This window comes from Vidua chalybeata, chromosome 2 (assembly GCF_026979565.1).
Source record: "Vidua chalybeata isolate OUT-0048 chromosome 2, bVidCha1 merged haplotype, whole genome shotgun sequence".
NCBI lineage: Eukaryota > Metazoa > Chordata > Aves > Passeriformes > Viduidae > Vidua > Vidua chalybeata.
This window is the reverse complement of record NC_071531.1, coordinates 91057700-91079817: the sequence shown is the minus strand read 5'-3', so window position 1 is coordinate 91079817 and position 22118 is coordinate 91057700. Positions and strand designations below refer to the sequence as shown.

General features: G+C 38.7%; 1 protein-coding gene across 1 annotated transcript in view; it reads left to right on the top strand.

Moving 5' to 3' along the window:
* Nucleotides 1-22118, top strand: part of ATP8A2 (ATPase phospholipid transporting 8A2) — a 275860-nt gene that overhangs the window by 125375 nt on the left and 128367 nt on the right. Inside the window, exons 26-27 of the mRNA XM_053935453.1 lie at nucleotides 7020-7203; nucleotides 11308-11418. Of these exons, the coding sequence (XP_053791428.1) occupies nucleotides 7020-7203; nucleotides 11308-11418 (295 nt within the window). The remainder of the gene's footprint in view (nucleotides 1-7019; nucleotides 7204-11307; nucleotides 11419-22118) is intronic.

Below are 22118 nucleotides of genomic sequence, written 5' to 3'. Positions count from 1 at the left end.
CAGAGCCAGTCCTATGAAAGTTGTCAGCAGGGGAAGGAAGTTCAGAGAAATTACTAAATGTAAAGCATTCCATGCAAGGCACATTTTGAGTCAACATGTGTGCTTTTTGTTCACTTTTCTTCTGTGGGCTACTGTATGATTATAAGATTATCCAAGATATCTCAGGGCATCATGGCTGCAATTTAGGCCTAACCCTTGTTTGGATGACACGTGCTTGAAATCTGCAGGCTGGTGTGTCAGGAGAAAATCAACTGCATAATTAAGAACTGTTAAATATAATGTGATGGCAATGTTTCTTCTTTTCTGAGCATTGCTTTTAGTGGTGTGCTAATCTGTCTTGCTTTTTTTCTGGGAACCAATGCATACACTTGTGACAATGTTATTCATAGCTCTCAGCTTCCTGGGCTGTCTCTCATCTGCCTTTTCTGTAGATGAGGTCACTGAGCTTTTTTGAAGTACTAGTGTATTTTATGATAGAACAGGGTAAAATCATGTTCACTGCAATAAAGGTAAACTCCTAAGGGCCTTTTGTGTTGCCTTAACAAGGCATTTCAAGGAAGTAGGATATCAATTTCATGTTTCATGTTAAAGACATTAATGTCTTTGTGTTTATGCTTGTTATGGCATGGAAGCAGAAAAAGGTAATACTTGAAACAGCTTCCTTCCTTGCCTTCCTCTTTTCACAAATGAACATTAAAAATTTAAAAGCATGGGTTAGAGTGTCTTCAGAGTATTTTGTATCAAATTGGGAGTGTGGAAGCATGCAACCTTCAAGAGAAATGCTCTAGTCTCCTTGTTTTTGTGGAAGGGACCCACAAAAAAAATTCCCAGAAAACCCAACACAAGTGGCAGAACGCAGGAGACAGCTGATAATATGTATCAAACTGTGCCTTGCTTAGGGATGGAAGAGCTTGTGCGACTGCCTCTCTTTGTGGCTTGTAAGATGATCTGGATATAAACTGATCTCTTAAAAATTACCTAATCTTTTTATCTCTATATATATCTTACGAATAAAAGGACTCCAATAGGATTTACTTTCTTTATTTTTATTGCTGACGTATCTTTTTCCAAACAACTGATAGTCTCATTTGCTAGCTCTGTAGCAGAACCCTGTCTTTATTTGGTCCTTTAGACTCGAATGCAATAAATAAAACTAATTGTTTTCTGAAATACTGCATTTTTATTTCCCATCTGGGCTTGTATCTGGCTTATACTTTGAAGCATCTGCAGTGATGCAGCTGTAGTTTAAGGGCCTTGTGTGAGAATTATTATTTACAGTTGCCATCAGTTGCTGTTATACATCTGTAACTGCAATAAATGCAGGTATGCATAGGGACAGAATTAAGAAGACTGTTTATCACTTCCTACTGACAAGATCTTATGGAGTGTAGCTGACTAGTGTGACACAGGGATGCTTGTGCTGATTGTGTCTTTCCTGTCGTATTTGTGACTGCATCCATCTTGATATATTAGATGGACTCTGGGAATAAGAGGGATAGCCTTGCAGATTGCACAAAGTGTGCAGTAAAGGAATGGGTTGTTTTAAATCAGTTGAAGTACATTAAAAATTTAAGTTCTGTTGCATTGCTTTGCTTGGTTAAAATTGATGGTTTCATGTTTCTACTTTTGAGATTTTAAAAAACTTTGATACCAAAATGAGTTTCTAAATAAAATGGTTGATACTGATTTTAAAATATCACCACTTCACTGCTGGTTTGGAGCTTTTTTGTAGTTGTTAGGGGTTTAGTGTTGGTTGGTTTTTTGTGGGTTTTTTTGGTGAATCTTTTCACTAAATTATGACACAATTTAATTGCTCTGGTTGTCCCATAAAGTATTCCTGATGAAAAAATTTGAACTGAAAGGTCTTTCATCTTGCTTAGATTCTCTTAAAAAAAGAAAGTAAGCCTGAACAAACCTCCCAGTTTGAAATGTTGAGTGGAATTGTAGAACATCTCAAGTTTGAAGGGGCTTGTAAGTCCATCTCCCTGCTCCTTGCACCTAAGACAAGATTGTACAAGTAGAACTTTTCTGAACAGACAAAATATAATCAGGTAAGAATTTTTCTTCTAAAAGTATATTCAGGCTAAAGATGCAAATGCAAACTAAGAATTTAAGGCCACTGGGACCTGATCTGCAGAAGTCAATGGGAAGCCACTGACATCCTTGTTGGAAACCATCTGTGTTACTGCTCTGTGCTGTGCCCTCAAAGTTCAAGAGGGACCTTAAAGTATTCACTAATATAACAATACAGTATGTGTTAACTGAAAAATACTCACCCCCTGCCCTGCCTCCTTTCACTGTTTCCTTATGAATTTAAGTAACCTATGGATAATTAGGTCTGTAATAATTTGTGCCCTCTCTTGCTTCTACCCATTACAGAGAAAGCAACATGATATGAAGGCATCAGTCATCTTCTTCAGGATGAAAATCCCTTTCTGTCTTAATCTGTTAAAGGTGGTGATAAAGACTAAGCAGATTTGAGACTGACAAGAGCTTTCTGTTTTCCGTATTAGCTTTTGCTGTCTCGAGAGCAAGGCTACCAGAAGGAAGTCCCAGAGATGGGCACGGAACACTTAACTGACACTTAACTTCATATGTCCCTGCCATCATCCATGGATACTTTGTATTGCACAGCCAGATGCTGAATGATAGGCACTTTATAAATGTGAAGTCTTGACCTCAGGCTCTCTTGTAGTCTGTGTAGGCTAAATTCAGATTGTCAGGGAAAGAGTTTGAGCAAGAATCTGAAGACTTGATCTTATCAGATTGTAGCCATCACTATAGTTGTGGTACTTTTTTTTCTCAAGTATGTGTAAAGGAGTGAATCAATCTGTTGTCAAAGACATTTTTGAGCAGAGGCAATAAAAATAACTTCTTATAAATGAAAATGTTTTAGTGAACTCTTGAGTGGCACTCAAAGAACCTTTATAAGAACCACTGCTGTCTGACCAAGGAACGAATTACAATGCTTACTCTTACAAGAGTAAGCAGAAGATTTTGATGCAACTGATGCTTTATTCATATCTTAATTCTTATTTGGCTGTATACCCAGGCAAGGCTTACATTCTGATACTGTTGCAGTGAGCTCTGCAGTGAGAGCCAGGGATCTTCCATCAAATGATATGTACCAATTCTGTCACTGTAGATTTTTTTTTCAAAGAAAAAACTTCTTTCCTTGTGCTTTTTCCTTTGAACTTATGCATTTATCCCTAATCTTTGTGAACTTGGCTACACCTGGGGGAGCTGCAGTTTAATAGTATCCTATGCTATAATCTTCAGTTCTTCCTGTAGGCAGCTTATCAAATGTGCAGAATTGTACCACAGCTCTGATCATCTGGCTAAGGGGATTAATGTCACCTAATGCAGTGTGTTGGTATCAAACAGATTACAAGGAGCAAAAGAGGTTTGGAGGCTGAGTCAGTGACTTGGGGAAGGAGAGGTGTAAAACCCCTCAGGAAGTCAGTAATCATCTCAATTTGCAGCTTTTGTAGCTAATGTACTGTGTGCAACAAAATGTGTTCTCTGGAGTTGCAGGCTGTACTTGCTGCTCAAGTGTCAAAGAGGATGCTTGGTAGAGAGCTGCTGTTTAGGAGAAGCAACTACAATCAAGTACAGAGCTGCTGTTTGGGAGAAACAGCTAAATCAAGTAACACTTTGTGCTGAAATCTTGTCTTAGATTTCATCTTCTTAAACCAAGTCCATAAATATTTATGGTGTTTAAAATGCACATGTAGCATTTCTGGTAGTTTGTTTAGCCTTACTAAGCATATAGGGATGTTAAACATTAACCGGGTGCTACATAACTGTGGATATAATTATCTTCATTTGGTCACTAATGGCAAAGTTGACTTAAAATCTGAAACCACACCTACACTGTAGGCACAGGAGTGAACACTGGCTGCATTAGCTTGCTTGACATGTCCCAGCTAAACTGCACTAGAATAAGCTTGAGCATCTCTGCCACATTCTGGTCATGTCTGAAGTGTCTGTAGACAAGCTCCTAGTTTAAACTACAGAGTCAGAGATGCTGTTCACATTTTGTCTTTTTACCTTCCCCTGCTCTTTTAAGCATATTTGAAAACAGGACACTTCTTAGATTTTTCTATTGCTATGTAACTGAAATGTAATTGAACATAAGTTGAAATTCCAAGACAAGTGTATATCTGGGAAGGCTGTTAGCAGATATGTGCATTACTTTGCTGTGAAGAAATAATTGTATGAGAGGACTGCCAAAAGTATATGGTCCTGTGTACTGGAGGTGCCCCTGGGGCTGGTAATGAGGGTCTGTGCACTTATCAATCCAAACGCTCCACAGCTGGCCCCAAGTCACTCTGGAGTTTCTATTTTAGTGGAAAGTCCCTTGAAGTCCCTTTGACTCCTTGCTCCATGCTTTAGTATTTTATTACATGAGCACTGGGAGAGAGGGAGGAGCGTGTATGGGCGTGTATGAGAGAAAAGTTAAAATTTGCTGTAGATGATACTCAGAGCTGATTTATAATTAAAAACCAACAGCTTTTGTGCTCCATAGGTTGGTGTGTTGAGGTTTTGTGTTGGTAATTTATCTGGGCCTCTACAGTGCCAAGTGGTCTTTTCACTGCCAGGTAGTGGAGTACTTAATACATCTATCCAATAGTATTAAGTAAATTATCTGGTTTAGTCAACTTTTTCCTGTATTTGGCTTTTAGGAATAGAACCACTGTTAGACTTCTCAGGTGATTTAGTTCACATGTGAAGTTTGAGCTTAGCAAGTTTCTTTTCCTCCAAATTATTCAAGTTATTTTAAGAGTGATTTACTAATAAAACACCTATTTAGGAATTTACTAAACAAAACCAAGGCCATAAAGCATAATGCAGAACAAGATAACTCTTGGTTTTGTTTTTTTTTCATCAGCAGTGATCCAGATGGGTGTATTAAATGACTATTTATGTTGCTCTCACAGGATGTAAACTCTGAAAAAAAGTCATGCAAAGAACCTCTGTCTCCCCTATTCCCCAAGCTCTCTATTCTCCTCTAGTGAAGGTGGAAGCTTTTAGCTATCAGTTACTTTTTTTTTTTTTTTTTGAGTGGTATGTGGCTGACTTGAGATGTGGAAAAGTTTTGTCTAAAGCTTTTTTTAAGGAAATACAAAATAATTTGGAACTTTAACTAAAAGTGATGGGAAAGGAATTAGGGTTGTTTGTACAGATGGGGTTAGAATGGAAATATTTAATCTACATGTAGGTATTTCCAAAATACCTCATATGATTTGGTAACCTGATCTACCTTTTCCATGACAAAAGGGCATTTTGGATGTCTTATCCAATTTAGAAACATAGTCCTGAGTATTTTTCCACTCTTGCCTGATTTAGACTAGTTCACCTCTGAATTCCATGAATTTTTATTGACTTCAAACTGATATCAAATGAGAGAAGAATCAAGTTAAAGTAACTGCCAATAAATCTGATAAGGATATTCAGATATAATGGAGTCAGTCTTTTGTTTTGGAGTTGGAATTGAGTGACATCATTGCTGAGGTCAGAGTTGCATACACAAGACATATGTGAGATCAGGAAGTGGCCTTGTGCTTTCTGATCTGACCTGCATAGTCTGAGATTGGAAAGATGGCCTGGCACATGGGGAGGTCAGCTGGAGGAGGGAAGAGAATCATTAAGGTTGGGAAAGTCCTTCAAGATAATTCTAACTGACAAGTCCACCACTAAACTTCAGTGCTGCATCTACACGACTTTTAAATACCTCTGGGGATTGTGACTCCACCACTTCCCTGGGCAGCATGTTTCAATATTGGCCAACCCTTTCCCTTAGTTTTTTCCTCATATCCAATCTAAACCTCCCTTGGCACAACTTGAAGCCATTTCCTCTTGTGCTTACCGTCTTTTATCTGGGGCGAGACATCCCCCCTTCAGTACCATCTCCTTTGTGGTGGTTGTAGAGGGTGATTAGGTATTTTTATTAGCCTTTAGGTATTATTAGCCTTTTTCTCCAGGCTGAGCAATCAGAGCTCCCCCAGCTGCTCCTCATAAGAGTTGTGCTCCAGACCCTTCCCCAGCTCTGTTTCCCTTCCCTGGACATGCTCCAGCACCTCAGTTGTTTTTTTCCTGAATTGAGGGACCCAAAACTGAACTCAAGGTGTGGCCTCATGAGTACCAAGTACAGGGGCAAGGTCACTGTCCTGCTCCTGCTGGCCACACCATTGCTGATCCAGGCCAGGATGCCATTGACCTTCTTGGCTAACTGGGCACACACTGGATCATGTTCAGCTCTGTTGACCAGCACCCCCAGGTCCTTTTCTGCCAGACAGTTTCTCTGCCAGTAGTGCTGCCTGGGGTTTTTGTAACCTCAGTGCAGGATCTCGCACTTGACCTTGCTGAACCTCATACAACTGCCCTTGGTCCATCAATCCAGCCTGTCCAGATCCCTCTGCAGGGCCTTCCTGCCCTCCAGCTGATCAATAGTCTCACCCAACTTGGTGTCATCTGCAAACTGACTTAGGGTATACTCAATCCTCTCATTGAGATCATTGATAAAGATGTTAAACAGAAAGGGTTAAATAATAAAGTAAGCCTGCAGTATCTTTTGCAAACCATTGGAAATGTCTCTGAATGTATTTGTGGTCTTTCTCCTTCTGGATGGTGATGACAGGAGGCAGGGAAGCCTGCACTCTTAATCTCTAAACTGTCATAGTTGAAGAGGAAACTCACTTCAATGTTCCCAGTATAATATCACCAGTGTTATGCCAGTTAGGAGGGGCTGGGTAAGGAAAACAAGGCTTTGAAACCTTTCATATAGATTTGGTCTCTTTTGCATTAACTATCAGCAAGTAGGTAAATGTGAAACTATTTTTAAAGCTACTCTTTTCTTCTGAAATAGTTTGGCATGGGTTCTGAAACTTAGTTGTTGAATAAAGGAACTTCCCAGCAACTGCTTTTGATTACTTCTAAATGTAGGTTACAGCTGTCCTTTTGGGAAAGGCACATAGCTCAGCATGTGAGAAACTGACACCTTTTTCTCTCCTTTTCAGAGTGTCTCCTCTACAGAAGTCCGAAATAGTAGACATGGTCAAGAAACACGTCAATGCCATAACACTTGCCATTGGGGATGGTGCCAATGATGTAGGAATGATCCAGACAGCTCACGTTGGAGTGGGGATCAGTGGCAATGAGGGCATGCAGGCAACCAATTGCTCGGATTATGCCATTGCACAGGTCAGATGCAAGAATGAACAACTGCCATATCATCTTTGAGAAATGCACTGTGCAGCCATGTAGTGCTCAATGGGCTTCTTCTAAGCTAGAAGCGTCTCTGTTTGTTTCCTTTTCCAGGCAGCTGTCTAGAACATATTTTGGAAATATTTTGGGTGTTTGTTATGATTGTTCTTCAGGGCAAAGCCCCAGCTCTCTTCAAAGTTTTAGTTTCCTCCTGACAACTGTACAATATCTTGGTTCTTCAGTAATCAGGGGGCAGCAATTTCTGTGATGCATGTGTTAATGTGCTTTTAAGTAACTGATCTGTCTTGGTGCAAACTCTTCTCTTACTATAAGTCGGTACTATGACCAGGTATGTGAGAATTTGGCTGTTTGGCAAACTAATTTGAGGTGTCTCCTCTATCTTTATTTCCCCCCGCCCCCTGTGTTGCACCCAAGAATTGATCACAGTTCTAGAGAGCTAGCCAGCATTTTCCATTTCACATGTGTTATTTTGAACATTATTTGTGTGAGTGCTCCTAAACTAGTTCATCAGATTCAGAACTGATTACTGCAGCTAAAAAGAGGATTTAAAAGCTTTTTTTGTTTGTTTGTTTTGCTGAAGAAACCACAATTTAGAACCAAGATTTTGAAAGAAAAATCAGAAAGGAAGAAGGTGCTTCAGTTGCTGAATATCCTCTGAATACTGTTTACATTGAGATGCTCTATGTGTTTGAGATTGATCCAGGGCAAAACCAGATCGAGCTGACAGGAAGCAGAGACAATCCTTTGTCTCCTCAGTGGCCGGAGCTTCAGCTGATGTTCCCTTCTGGCAGGGTGTAGTCAGATTTGTTCTACCAAGTGATGTGAAATATTACCATCCTTTGATAGCTCCCAGTAGAAGGTGAGGTTTTGAAAAGGCAGGGATAATGCTGCTGTATGCACAGATAACTGTTTATTGTGGTAACCCTTTCAAGAAGCAAAGTGGCAGTCTTGTATTGCTGCTCTGTTCTGACCTCTGATGAAGAACCTGAAGTTTCAGGTTTGAATAACTGAGACCTTTCACAAAATCTATCTTGAGAATTTTAGAGAGTTTTACCAAGTTTTTCTGTCATAAACAGTAGCATATTCCAAATATATACCAGTATAGGAATTGCCATAGCCATTGTCTCTGGTATCTCGTAATGAGTTTTACATTTTTGATTTCAGTGGATTTATATATAGCTTCTGCTGTATAACTTAATGGAATACTCCTTACCTGGACTTCCTCAGATGATTTAATACTTCTGTTTGGTAATTAAGCATAAACAGCAAGAGTTTTGTCTGTAGAAGGCCCTACATATGTTACTTCTTTTGTGTCGCAGCAGTGTTAAATCTGGAAGAGTAATTCCACATTCATGTGTTGCTTTTGCATTAAAAAAACCCTGTATTTCAGTTTAGTGTTAGAACATGGAAGCTGTTCTTTGTTTAAATTCCAGTCAGCAAGTTACTGACAATAACGATGAATCTTTTTCAATCAATATGAAATAAAAGCTGGTGACACCAGCACGAATTGCAGCATTCAAAAATTAGTGAAACACCGTGGAACTGGTTTTTTTGTGATTGTGTAGAAGAATTTGTACTGATTAAATTAGAAAACATATTAAAAAAAATCCTTCTAGTAGAGGAGACTAATACTATGTGGTAGTATGTGCTTAAAAAAAAAGTAAATTAGTGTTCAAAAGAAAAACTTGATCTCCGTGGAGTGTATTTCTTTCAGTGAAGACATATAACTCCCACTAAAACATTGCTGTATGTGCATGCCTTGCAGGCAGAGTATGTTCTTATTGAGTAATTTAAGACGACCACTGTAATGTAGCATCTCATGTTCAAATGCTATTTCAAATGCAGTGCTGCCAGAAGTAGGCACTTAAAGAAGAGAGGGTCTCTATATAGGCTCATTTGGGATTCCAGGGAGAATCAAAACATAAACCAAACAAAAATAAAAAGCCAACTTGTGTCTGACTCCACTTGAAATAGCTTCCACAGGTGCAAGGAGCATCTGTTTGAATCATCCTTTTCCCTTGAAAAGATATTGCACCAGTGACCTCTATTTGGAGAATTCCCAAATCAAATGACCTAACTAGTTAGAGAGACAGTAGTAGACTTCAATAACTTTTTTTTTCTCAGTAAATAGCTTTATTATCTTAATCTAGAAAACATCTGGTGTCTAGGGACTGTTTCCTTTTCTTAATTAAGGAAGCTTCTTTCTTCAACAAATGTTCTTCTTTCAGTTTTCTTCTTTGGAAAAATTGGCTTGTTCTGCGAATGCCTTTTCACTGTCTTAAAACTCCCAACATGCTATCACCTCATCCTTTAGTCAAGATAGATTCTAGAAGAGAATCTCTGTGTAAAAGAAGTTATGCTAGGGTTGATACAGAGACGACTGTAAAAACTCACACACTGTTTCAAAGGTAGGCTGGCCAGATGGTCATAATGTTTCCTGCTGATTTAAAATGCTGTAAGTACAGGAGCAGCCAAACAAGGACAGTGTCTTGGTAGAGCCCCTGTCAGTACTGCTCTGTGCCAGTAGCTGTGTATTTGCATTATATCAGCATCAAAGCCGATTTAAATATTTGCCATGTCTTAATGGGACTCTTCACTGGTGTGAGCAGGCTCTGTGTGTTCTTTAGACTCTGAGTATCTTCCTTGCTGTGCTCTGTAGTGCACTCATTTTCATGAGAGCACAGACAAGAGCAATTAATGGTAGGATTTTTTTTGTTGCCTTGAGCTTTGAAGAAGACCACATCCAAGATGCTCACTTGTTAGATTCAGCAGAGAGAGGTTCTCAGGCAGTTTCTGACTATTCTCCACAGGAGCTTTGGGATGGCTTGTAAGGACATCATGGCAAGTTTCCCATCACTTTGGTGGTGTTTTGTTAGTGATTTTGATGAGGAAAGTTGTAGCTCTCCTGCAAATTAACTTGAGGCATTTAGGGGTCGAACAGGTCAGCTACTCCCTTGGGAGTGTCCCAGTTATAGCTCTAGCTCAAGTTAAGCAGAGAACAGTGAAGCCTGGTTCACTTTTGTTTTCTCTCCTTCTCTGCTGGCATATGCTAACAAATCTGAGTTGCTGATGCATGGGAGAGAGGCTGTCCTTACAGGATTTGTGGTTCAGTGATTTCATTGCTGGAAAGCATGGGAGCAGAGCTGCCTCACAACAGCCCTTACTCATTACTGTAGCTTTCAATTTCAGATGAGTTTTGGTTAAAATAAATTATTTAGAATCTAAATATAGGAAGTCAGGGTTTTCCTGTCAAGTCACTTTGTGGAAAATTAAACAAAGCAAATAATTACCTTAAAAATTACCTTCAGGTACATACATGCTAAACAGTAAACACAGTCATCACTTTGAGCTGTGGGTTACTGGGCAAAAGAGGAATGCTGCAGGTCATAAAAAGGTTCACTAACACAGCCAAGACTAGAAAATTATGCATTTCCCAGTCTGGATTACAACACTGGCTCCATAATAATCCATTTTCAAAAGTTCTGAATTTGAGGTCCATCAGGGGTTCAAACTAGCATTAAAGGTACATGATTATAGAAGATACATTTACTTGCCCTTTTTGGCAAATGCACCTTGCTTTATACAAAATTTTATATAACACACAATCACGTGCATTTTGTGGGCAGGAAATGTTATTTTAAGTATCTATTCTCTATAAATGCATCTATTTTCCACTTTTGTTCCCCTCTTGTGTATTTTATTTCAGCTCAAGACAGTTTTGATTATTAGGTTGTTCATTTTACACAGAGAAAGGAGATTCTGAACCTTGTAAGCCCTCAAACATTGATTTTACCATCAGGATGGTAATATCAATTGAAGATGTTTTGCCACTTAAAACCACTTTTTAGAACCTTCAGAAGTTTTGCTACAAAAAAGATTTTAGCTTGAAGTATTTTAAGAGGTTTTTTTTGTGTATATTACACATTTATTTTGTGTATATGTTAAGTTGTTGAAATATTGCACTTCAGCTTTCAGAGTTGATTTGAGGATTTTTTTTTTTTCTTGAGGACAGGTATTTACTTTCAACCAATTTTTTTAGCAGTTCTTCATATATGTAAATACTTCTTTTCTATCTTTCAGTTTTCCTACTTGGAGAAGCTACTGTTGGTCCATGGTGCTTGGAGTTACAATCGAGTTACCAAATGCATATTGTACTGCTTCTACAAAAATGTGGTTTTGTATATTATTGAGGTAAGAGTAACTAAATGGATGGGTCTCACTGGTGCTTATTCCTTAAATCATCTCTTATAACTAGAACAGCTCACCCAAATGAATTGAGCAAGGGGGACTGCCATTTTTTTCCCCATGTTTAGCAATTTAAAATTCAGTTTCCTTCCTCGAATCAGTTCACTTGAATCTTTTGATGTTTGTAAAGGAAGACCAAAGGTTTTCAGTACTGTGAAGCTTTGGGTGTGAGATATCAGAGACAAAGTTCATTCCTTCTGTGCAAACACTTATTGAAAGCATCTTTGTATTAATGAAAATATTTCAATTCGTGCTTATATTTATAAAAACTGGAATTTGGGGGCTAAACGTGAATCAAAAGTTCATTTAATAGCATTTAATAGGCAAATAATAAACTATTCAAAACTATAGCTGTTGCTTCCAAGTTACAAAGACCACAGATTAGCTGGAACTGAAATTAGTTTGCTTTGTTTTTTGGAAAGAGATGACATAATTTTGCAAATGACATTCATTTGCAAAATGAATCAGGTTATTTGATTTAATAATTATAACATAACTGTATTATTGAAAATAATTTGATGGTAGATGTCAAGTACTGAAACTGGTTTCTAAAGAGGGCTGAATACTCTAACTACCACTCCATTTCAGTGTGCTTAAGATAGGAGTGTAGTTCTCATGCTGCAGAATATCATCTTGAATTTAGGATGTATCAGGAAGGGGTTTTTATAATGTGCTGTTGTCTAGGTAGAAATACTTAAAGAGCTTGAAGTCAGTGGTTTGATCAGTTGAGTATCAAGTGATCACTTGGTACAGCAGTTTCCACAATGTTCATCAGTTTTATTAATATATGTGCATATAGATCAGATTTTCTATTTCTTTGTACAGTTGAGCAGCCATGAAGGAGGTTAACAGAAAACTGCAACATTTATAATTAGGCAGGTAATTATATCAATTAGAGGAGATAGTGGGTGAGTAATATTTTGCTATTCAGTAAGTCATATAATGACCAGAGTGGTCAGTATTCCTGACTCCATCAGGGTTTGATCATCTTCTGTGTATGATGTTAGAGAACAGATATTGTCCACTAACTTGTTCCACTTTTCCTGTGCTATTTCTGAATTAGCTGTTATCTATTAAAATTTCAACACTCATTAGTCTACTGCAAGAGAGTTATCCTATACATCATGTTTTTAGTAAAGGTTTTAACATGCTGTTGGAGATGATAACAGTATTTGTGCAAAGAAAATATAAATATAAATATAAATAGCTTTAAAAAAGAACTCTTCTAGTGTATTTCTTACTGAGCATGGCTGGCTGTTGCTGGGGTTTTGCCTGAACTTTTCAGAAAATGCTTAATAGCTTCATAATTTTCAGCTAGGATTCTTTTCTCTATTTGAAAATTAGTTCTGGAAGTCCTGCTTCTAGCTTACTATAGCACCATGTGTCTTTGTTTCTTTTTCCATAGTCTGATAAATTAAGTTCTGCATCAAATGTTGTATGGCAAAACTTTGCCTTCTCATATAAGCAGCTGTGCAAGGAGTTGAATACAAGTGAAGTTCTCTGGGACCTCCATCCTGAAGTAGCTCAATTATTTGACCCTAGGGTGGAATTTTATTCGCCAGGTATCTCTACATGATACATAAATTCCAAGTCTGCTCTGAGAATATGAGGTTAGAGGTTCTCTCCACTGTCTTAGGCCATGTTCAGTACTTCCTGCATACCGCCCTGAGCCAAATGAGCTTTTGTGTCTCCTCATGTCCATGACTGAGGAGGAGTCAGTTCCACCCAACACCTGAGCACTGAAAAATGTCTTACAAGATGCAACCCTGCACCTCAGTTACCTCTCTGTGCTTGTGCTGCATAGAAGTTGGGAGCAGGTTTTAGGCTTTAAGGGAGATGAAGTGACAGAAATAATCCTGTCATCCTGCAGCAATGGGAAGAGCTCAAATTGGTTCTCCCTGGTGAGTTTCCTTTACTAGCAGCCTTAAGGAACTTCCCCTCCAAAACTGTGTAAAAGTAGCCAAATTGCCTGGAAACCCAAGAGACACCAGTTTAAGTATCCTAGGGATACAGGGTAGAGAGAAGAGATCTTTAATTCCCTCCTTAGCTTTACACAAAGAAAAAGAGGTTGTTTTGTGTATGTGCTGTGAGACTTGGCAGTGTTGATCAGTTTGTGGTATGGAATGATGCTCATGAAAGAGACGCTCCACGAGGGAATAAATCCTTCAACTTGAGAGAATAGTAGTTAAATGCCTGGCACTTCTGCACCATTGCTTATGTATATGGTGTGTTCCTGATTGTTTCCCAGTGCTCTGGACAAGTTTAATATTTACCTATACTTTCTGTTTGGATATGTGGTGTGTGGGGAATATCCTTTTAGCATCATAATGAAACAGGGATTCGAACTTGAGCTACTTTCTAAGTATCTTCAGAAGGATTGTACTAAGTAAATATTTATACAGTTGACTAAAAAAGCACATCATGAATATGACTGCCAGTTCTACCTTTGTTACTGTATCTGTTTTATTTCAGTGGAGTTCTAACGCCTGAGGCATAGATATAGTAAGCCTTATATAAATGGTTTTTGCAGCAGAGAGGCGCTGGGCTATCATAACTTTTATTCCCTGATACTTTGCAAATACCAGAGGGAAGGAAGAGGTGGTGGAACAGCTTGGCATGCAGAACATCTGGACAGATCTTGCAGAGGCATGCAAGTTAAGGCATTAAGATTTAACTTGATTAAACAATGGTTAATGCTTGAGATGAGCATATTGCTGTCTCTCTTCCTAGCATCCCAATGTTGGTATGTATGCTAAAACCCCTCATACAGTAGAAGTTCATATTGATACTAGTGATGTACAGTTAAACCTGGAGGATGCAAAGTGTTGCATCTTTGAAACATTAAATTTACCAGCTTTTTTTCAAGTTCTGGGTTAAAATATAGAATTTGGGGTTTTGTGAAAAGTATACTAAGGTAATTGTTGTCATGGGCTTTACTCCTAGGAGGTGCTGTGGGGTTATGGCTGGTGCTTACCTTTCTGCAGTGGCTGATTCTTAGTGGAGAGACGGGGGCCCAGGAACTGTTTTCAGCTGCTTTGTTGACTAAAATGTGTGCCCATACTGAGATAGTTCCATGCAGCTAGAGAGGTGGTACAACAGACAGCAGGGCTTGTGGTTTAGTGATTGCAGGGGCAATGGAGCTGAGACTGTATTTTCCCTCTCTCTTGAAAAGGCCCTCCTAGTATTTTTCAAGAGGTGAATTTTAAGTCATCAAAGTAATAAAGTTTAGTGAAATCTGAAAGAATTTTGTCTTGGCTTAACAACTGGAAACTCTGTGTTCCTCTCCTTTCTCTAGCCTGGTCTCTCCTTTACCATTTCTTCATCACTGTCCTCCTGCTATTCTCTTGATTTCTCCCCTTGATTTTTGAAAATACAAAGCTAAGCAAAATATAACTAAAAAGCACAAAGAGAAGCAGGTCCTGGAAATTCAAGTCCTTTTAGTGTGATTCTTAGCCCAATTCCTGAACCCTTGTATATCGCTGCTGCTAAGGCACTTCAGGGTATGAAGTTGAGGTTCCCTTACTTATGGACTCACCTATCAAAAAGGGTGCAAAATCTAACCTTTCCATCCATAGGGCTGGTTGACAGATTAATTGCTGCTTCTTCCCCACTCTTGACTATCCATGCTGGGTCTGTCCTAAGAGTAGCAGGGGAATCTCTATGGAAAGCTACCAAGATGACCACAAGGATGAAATGCAAATATAAAGCCCTCTCTTTGGTGTCCATTCCTGTATTTCCCATGTCAGCATGCACTACCAGTGTGCACTAAATCTGTTTCTAAGGAAAGCCAACCATTCAGCATCAGCCTGAGGCAGAAGACCAGTGACAAGGTTTCAGCTTTTAAAGATTTGACAGACAAGTAGCTGAGCATACTCACAAAATACCATTTTGTTCAATTACTTATGTAGCTGGCTTCAAACTGAGTAGTGAAACAAAAGATCTGTTTCACATCTGTTGAGCAGATATGTTTAACTGGAGATGATATAAAGTTGTCCTGTTGACATCAGAGCTTTGAAATATAGCTGATTTCGAATGTAAAAGAATACAGGAATGTTGCTTTCATGTCATGCTTGGAGAAGTAGAAACACAGCAAGATCAAAGGTGGTATCAGAAATATCAGGTAAGAGTTCAAGGCCTTTGGGAATGGTTCTGTGGAAACGGTAGCATGGAAGAAGCATTTCAGGCCAACGCAGTGTGCAGGAAAAATGTACTCAGTACTTCACTGGAGCATATTGGTTTTTTGAAACATACTTAATATGAAGCACTTTTGTATTATATATTGCAGAGTGAGTCAGGGTTGGGAATAGATACCCCAGTGTCAAGTTCTGGCAGTGTAGAACCATGACAGAGAAATGAATGGCAAGTGGGAAGGGGAGAGTATAACGTACATAACGTACTTGGTTGCTTCATAATTTTAATTTCTACTTTAAGAATCCAGAGACAAATTTTAAGCCTAGATTAGAAAGCTGTTTCTTGGTAGGTGCTTAAAGGGAAGTCTAATATCTGAGTGGTGTTAAACAAACGAGATAAACATGCTGAACAACAAAACACTAAGATCATAATTTTTATTCTAGAGCTGAATTTCCAAGTTTCAAAAGCTCTGAGCAAACACAATACGATAGACATGCTTTTAAACAAGAGGTGATTTTTGTGAGTCAGCAAGGTCTGGCAATGAGAGCTATTAAGTGCTCCACACACTTAGTGGTCACCACTTCAGATGAGCTGATAGCACAGGCTGCAAAAGCACACATGAAGTGTTCCTGCATGAGACCTTGCATTTGTTTTTCCTGTTTTCTTGCTTTTCCATCAAACACAACAGGTATTTGGAATATATATATATATAGGAATATATATTTGGAAAATATGGAAAGCAGGCATGGGAATTTCAGCTCTTTTCTCCAAATGGTAGGCAGAATTTAGTGTATCTGTTATGGTACTAAAAATATGCAGCTATAATGCTTCTGTGTGCTTATCTCTGATTTATATGATCTGATTTCTACCTACATCTCTGTGCTTTCTGTTTCCAATTGACTTTGGCACTCTTAAGTTACAGCCAGGCAATAGAAAACCTTAAGCATGGGAATTTTTGCAGTAAGTTGAGGATTGAAGTGCTATAACTGTTGTCATTTAAAGCAACTTTCTTAAAAAATAAGAGCGGTCTTTTCCTCCTTATCCTTAAATTAAGGATAAGAACGTATGGTTGCAAAACTTTCTAACAAGGATAACAAGAATAAAAGCAGCTAACTGTCTTGTCTTCTTATTCAAATTATTCACTTGACTGTTCAAATACTTCAAATGCCAATAGGTGTTTAGTAATCATTACTTCTGTGCATGTACTCAGTTGGTGTGGTAAGCTTAGCACAATGCTCTTATCATGGTGAAGCAAAAGAGGAATGTGTGTGACTTCCATTTTTTATCATTTGGGAATCTAGATTTGGTTTCTTGCAAATGCATATGTATCCTGAATAAGTAACTTACTCTTTGTAGACAGGTGCTTTCAGGTAGACAAAAAGGTGGGATTCAGTGTCCTTAAGATTGGTATCAGGTTTAAATTAAGTGCCTGAGAGAAATGTATGTAGTGTCCATGTAGATAACCTTTGTGGAAGCTCTGGGCTCATGGAGAGCAGTATGGGACTAGCAGGTATGTCACGGGACCTGTCACAAACCTGTCTAAAGCAGCAGTACTGAGAGGTCTGTCTTAAGGTAACTGAATCTTATCCAGAAAGAGAATCTTCTTTGTTCTGTTCTTATTTGGTTTTGAAACGTGTAAAAGAAAATCATTCCATACCTCTCAGCTTGGATAATGTTCATCAGTTCAAAAAGTACAGAATATTTATGGAGGGTATAGTACAGAACTTGGAAGACATGAAAAACACAGGAATGAACACAGTGAGGAACAAAGCTTGTGAAACTCAGTATTTTGATAATTTGTGGAAAAACAGGTCTTATATATGTGCTTCTTTTTTTCTTGCACTGTTCGTCAGCCTTGTACACAGGTTTGACATGGAGGAGACCAAGGACAGCACAGAACACTGTCCCTTACTGCCCACCAAAACAGCTGATTGCAGCCTCCAATTCAAGAAAACATTCTTTAGTAGCAATAGTTACAGGAAACAGATTCTACGAGGAGCCTGCCAAAGTTCTTGGAATATTGTAAAATACAGTTTTCCAACCTAATCCAAAATTGTCCAGATAGTGCTTTGATTTTTGTTCCTAAAAATATATCTGAATTCTTTACAGTACCTGGTTTATATGCTGCTACTGACAATTTGTTCTCTCTTTCAACCCCTCTTCTTGTCTGAATAAATTCAGCATTTTGTATAGGCTGATCTCATCAACTTTAATCCACGATCGACTTCTTGTTTTTTGGCTTCCTAATTGAGTATGTTAATCCAAAGAGTTTCCAAGGAATCAGTCATGAAGATAAATCTGTGCTAATTTTCCTTTCTTTTGGTAGTGCTATGCACTGCACAGTGAATCATGAGAGAGCAGTCCATCTTCCCAGAAGACCAAATTGGCCCAGCTATGTAACGGCTGGGTTTGATTTTTTCCCAAGCATGATGGAAACTATCAGCATTGCTCTGAATTTATGAGCACTGCCTTGATTACACCCTGCAGCCAACAGAACCTGTAATTTTTTAACATTCCAGATATTATAAATGATAAATCAGGTTCCTTTGCATGGTCTCAAAATCTCTAGATGAAGCCACCATCAGGTTCAGTACACACTGCAGTAGAAGAGATCTACTCTGATATTTTATAGGACACAGAGTATGCTGAGTACCTGAATCAATTTGTTGTATACATTTATATAAGATGAATATGAACAGCAAAGTGATTCTCCCCCTCCCCTCCCTTGGTAAAATGTATGCTTAATTTGGTGTGAAAAAATCTTTAATTCATAATGTGGTGGTCTTATACCAAAGCAATGATAATATTGTTTTCTAATTTTGAGACCATTCAATGTGAAACATTTAGTCATCTCCAGAATAGTGTGTTCTTCAAAGCCAGAATCCATTCATCAATAAATGTTTTTTCACTTTAACTATGTCACCAGTAAAAATACAAGTTCCTGTTTAGAAGAGAAATAGCCTAATATGAAGAAGCTTTTACTAGGGAAGATAAACCTATATTATGAAAGTTAGGAAAATCCAAGCCTAGTTTTTTTTCATCACAAAACCAGCTTTAAAATTCAAGAGTTCATTGTTGATAATTTCAGCCCAGCTTTCTTTCCAAAAGCTAAAAGTTTTCACATAAAATATAACTCCTCTTATGGCCTTGAGCATGGAATTGAAAAACATTGACTGCTCTGACTCAGTATTGGATAACCCAGTTGTTGTTGTTTTAATAAAAAAAAAAATTAATACAAAATACTTTCACCTAGGCTAATTCAGTGCACATGACATTACTTGTTGATACAGAGAAGGCTAAATTTCAAAATTGTGTTGGTGTTGAAAGTGTAGATAAACCTTAAAATGGAATTACTTGTGCTTAGCACTTGAATGCTGAGTTCAGCAATGCTGTTCTGCACTGAAGGCATGATTTTGAGGGAGTTTTTAAAAATCCAACACCACAGACACATCAGTGCATATATGGTAATACATCTACTCACAAATATATCCTTTTGGCCTGTGCTGATTTTCTTTCTGGCCTATACCCCTATAAATGGACTTCCTATAGTAGAGACATTCCTCTTCTGCATGGGAATAACTGAGAGCAGTGTTGAGTCCTATGTGTGGAGCAGGGTTTTTTGTCTGTTTTTCTTTTTGCTAGACAAGCCATGGGGCTGTCATGCTGAAGATGTGAGATTTCTCCATTTTCTACCTGTGCCTCATTACTCTAAACAGCAATCTTCAAAATACATTTCTACAGCAATTTACTTGCCTTTCATAGAATAAGCTGAGTTGGAAGGAACCCTCAAGGACCATCGAAGTCCAACTCCTGGCCCTGCACAGAATATCCCCAAGAGAGTCACACCATGTGCATGGGACCATTGTCCAAACACTTCTTGAGCTCTGTCAGGCTGGTGCTGTGACCACTTCCCTGGGAAGTCTGTGCCAGTGTCCAGACACCCTCTGGGTAAAACACCTCTTCCTGATACCCAGCCTACACATCCCCTGGGACAGCTCCATGTCATTCCCTTGGGTCCTGTTGCTGGTCACCAGAAAGATCAGTGTTCTTGAGAATGGTAATACACAATGCTTAGAAAGGAGGCTGAGGAGGACTTGCCCTGGTGCCAGTGACTGCTGACAATTTGGAACAGTGAGTCTAATTCTCCTGTTTAGCTTTGAGGCACTGGCGTTAAAATGGCCTTGTAAGTGTTTGTGTTCTGTTACTTAAACACAGCTTGGAAGGTTTCAGTCTTCCAGGGGAGAGAAAAGCAGAATTACTTCTACTCAATTAGCTGTATCTGCTGGAGTTAAACTCAGATGTTATCCTCGTATTTAAAAATACTGCTTAGCCTAGGTGTGAAAAGGAGGTTGCTGCAGTTTTTTTGGACAGCTCTTTGTAAAGCACTTTTCAGAGTGATGGAGGGTTTGGAAATGCTGCAAACAAGGTTATAATACTGATTCACAAGTCATGCTTTTGTGCAATTTCACAGTGTGGAATTCAGCTTTGAGCCACTTTTGGAAATGCATGCTGGCTAGCCTGTGAGCAGTCTCACTGAAGTGACTGAATAGTAATTGCATTTTCTGGGACTTTTCTGGGAGGTTGTTTGGAAATAAAATTAAGTTATTTCTTCAAGACACGTGCTAGAATATTGTTGTGTGAGCTCAAGAAGTGCTGGTCTGTGTGGGCTGCATTTCCCTTGCCTGGGCTGAAGTCTGCCTGGCTGCCAGCTGCTTGCCAGCAGTAAGGTCCGGCTACAGCTTAGGATTTTTGAGTGCAAGTGATCATAACACTGAAACATTCTGTTTTGCGTTCAGTTTTATAATCTTGAAACATTTTACTCATACTTTGCCTCTTTGTTCTTGGCAAGTTAAGCAAAAAAAACTAATTTTACCTGAGCTCCAACAGCAGTCTCATTGGCAACTTTTCCTTTCTAATTGTTGATAAGGGCATTTTTCTGGCATCTTAGGAGGCACTGCTGGAGTGTGTTTCTAAAGATCAGATTTTCTAGGGAGTCCTTTTAGTACAGATGCATGCAGTCAATGAATTATTAACTCCTGGTGTTATTAATACCACTTCATAGACAACTCCAAAATCCTTCTGAATGCTAGCTCAGGAGTGTAGGGTCACCAAATTTTTGGAATATAGAATTTCTTTCCAGTATATGTATCATGAAGTGAACTGGTCCTGATTATTTTGAGGTTTTTTGGGTTTATATGCTCATGACCCAAAGAAGCTAGGGCAGAGAACAAATTTAACTGAATACAGATTCCATTTTTAAATGCTGCTAGCAAATAATTTTGCCATTTTACTCAGATGAGCACTAATGATAAAAATACTTCTATCCAGTTTCACTAATTAACCACTAGAGATTGTTTTATCTTGGGATGCATAAAAGGCATCTGTAACCTAGTTTAAATGCATGTGAAGGATTTAAAATAAAATGTATCTTAGTTTGTCAAAGAAAAAATCTAGAGTATAGCTTTGTTTGCCTAAGTTTGTCTAAGTTCACGGTCTTGAACCAATTTTTTTACTATAGCAGGGTCAAAGGTAAAAACTATACTATGTCTCCCATGATCGGTATGCAGAGTAAATCTGAAGCAGCACAGGTGGTGCTTTCAAATGTGCTTTTACAGCCTCTTCTACTGTAAAGCCAGTTCAGTGGTTTCACTGTATTTCACCCAAGGGATATCTGCCCTGTCAGGAGATAGAGCTCTGTGGCTAGGGACATTAAAAATAGGTGTTGTCACTCAGTACCCCTTGGGAGTCTCCCTTCCAATGTGGGAATCCTGTGTCACTTAACTGAATAGGCATTAGGAGGCATTGGCCTTTGTGACAGCCCACAGCAGGAGTGAAAGCTTTGAGTAACCTGTCCAAAACAGGTTATCTTTCCCCTCTGTACTGAGATATTGAGTCCTTGCAGATAGCTGTGACTGTTGATATCCTTCTGGTTATTTCTGTGCTCTAGAGAGTAGCTGCTTTTTGTAACTTCTTACATCTCCTCTATCTCTTTTCAACAAAATCATTTAGAGCATGTTAAAATGCACTAGAAATAGCAAATTACACTATTTACTGATAGTATTACTTTTGAGTTATCCACTTTTCTTTACCGAGGTGTCGAAAGTTAGTCAGTTGTAGCTCCTAACCCTGATATTGCTTTGATAATTCATAATGTTGTCTTGTTACTTCTCCTCTTCCTCACTATTTTGAACCTGATCCCTTTTGTGAGCTATTGCAGTGTAACTGCTGTGAAATAAAGGCATTGTGGACCAATGGGGTTTTTTGGTTTTTTTTGGGCCAGGATTCACAGCCCAGAGTAATGAGGTCTGTGTCAGACAAGGGAGAGGAGATTTAGGACTAATACTTTAAGACTGAGATACCCATCTTCTTGACACATATTTGTGGGTATACTTAAATGTGGAGTATAGATGTCAGCAATCATGGGCTTAAGTTAAAACCCCAAAACTATACCCCAGAAGGCAGAGGGGCCCATTCTGTGGCAAAACAAGAACTAAATGTTCTTTATGCATGTTCGG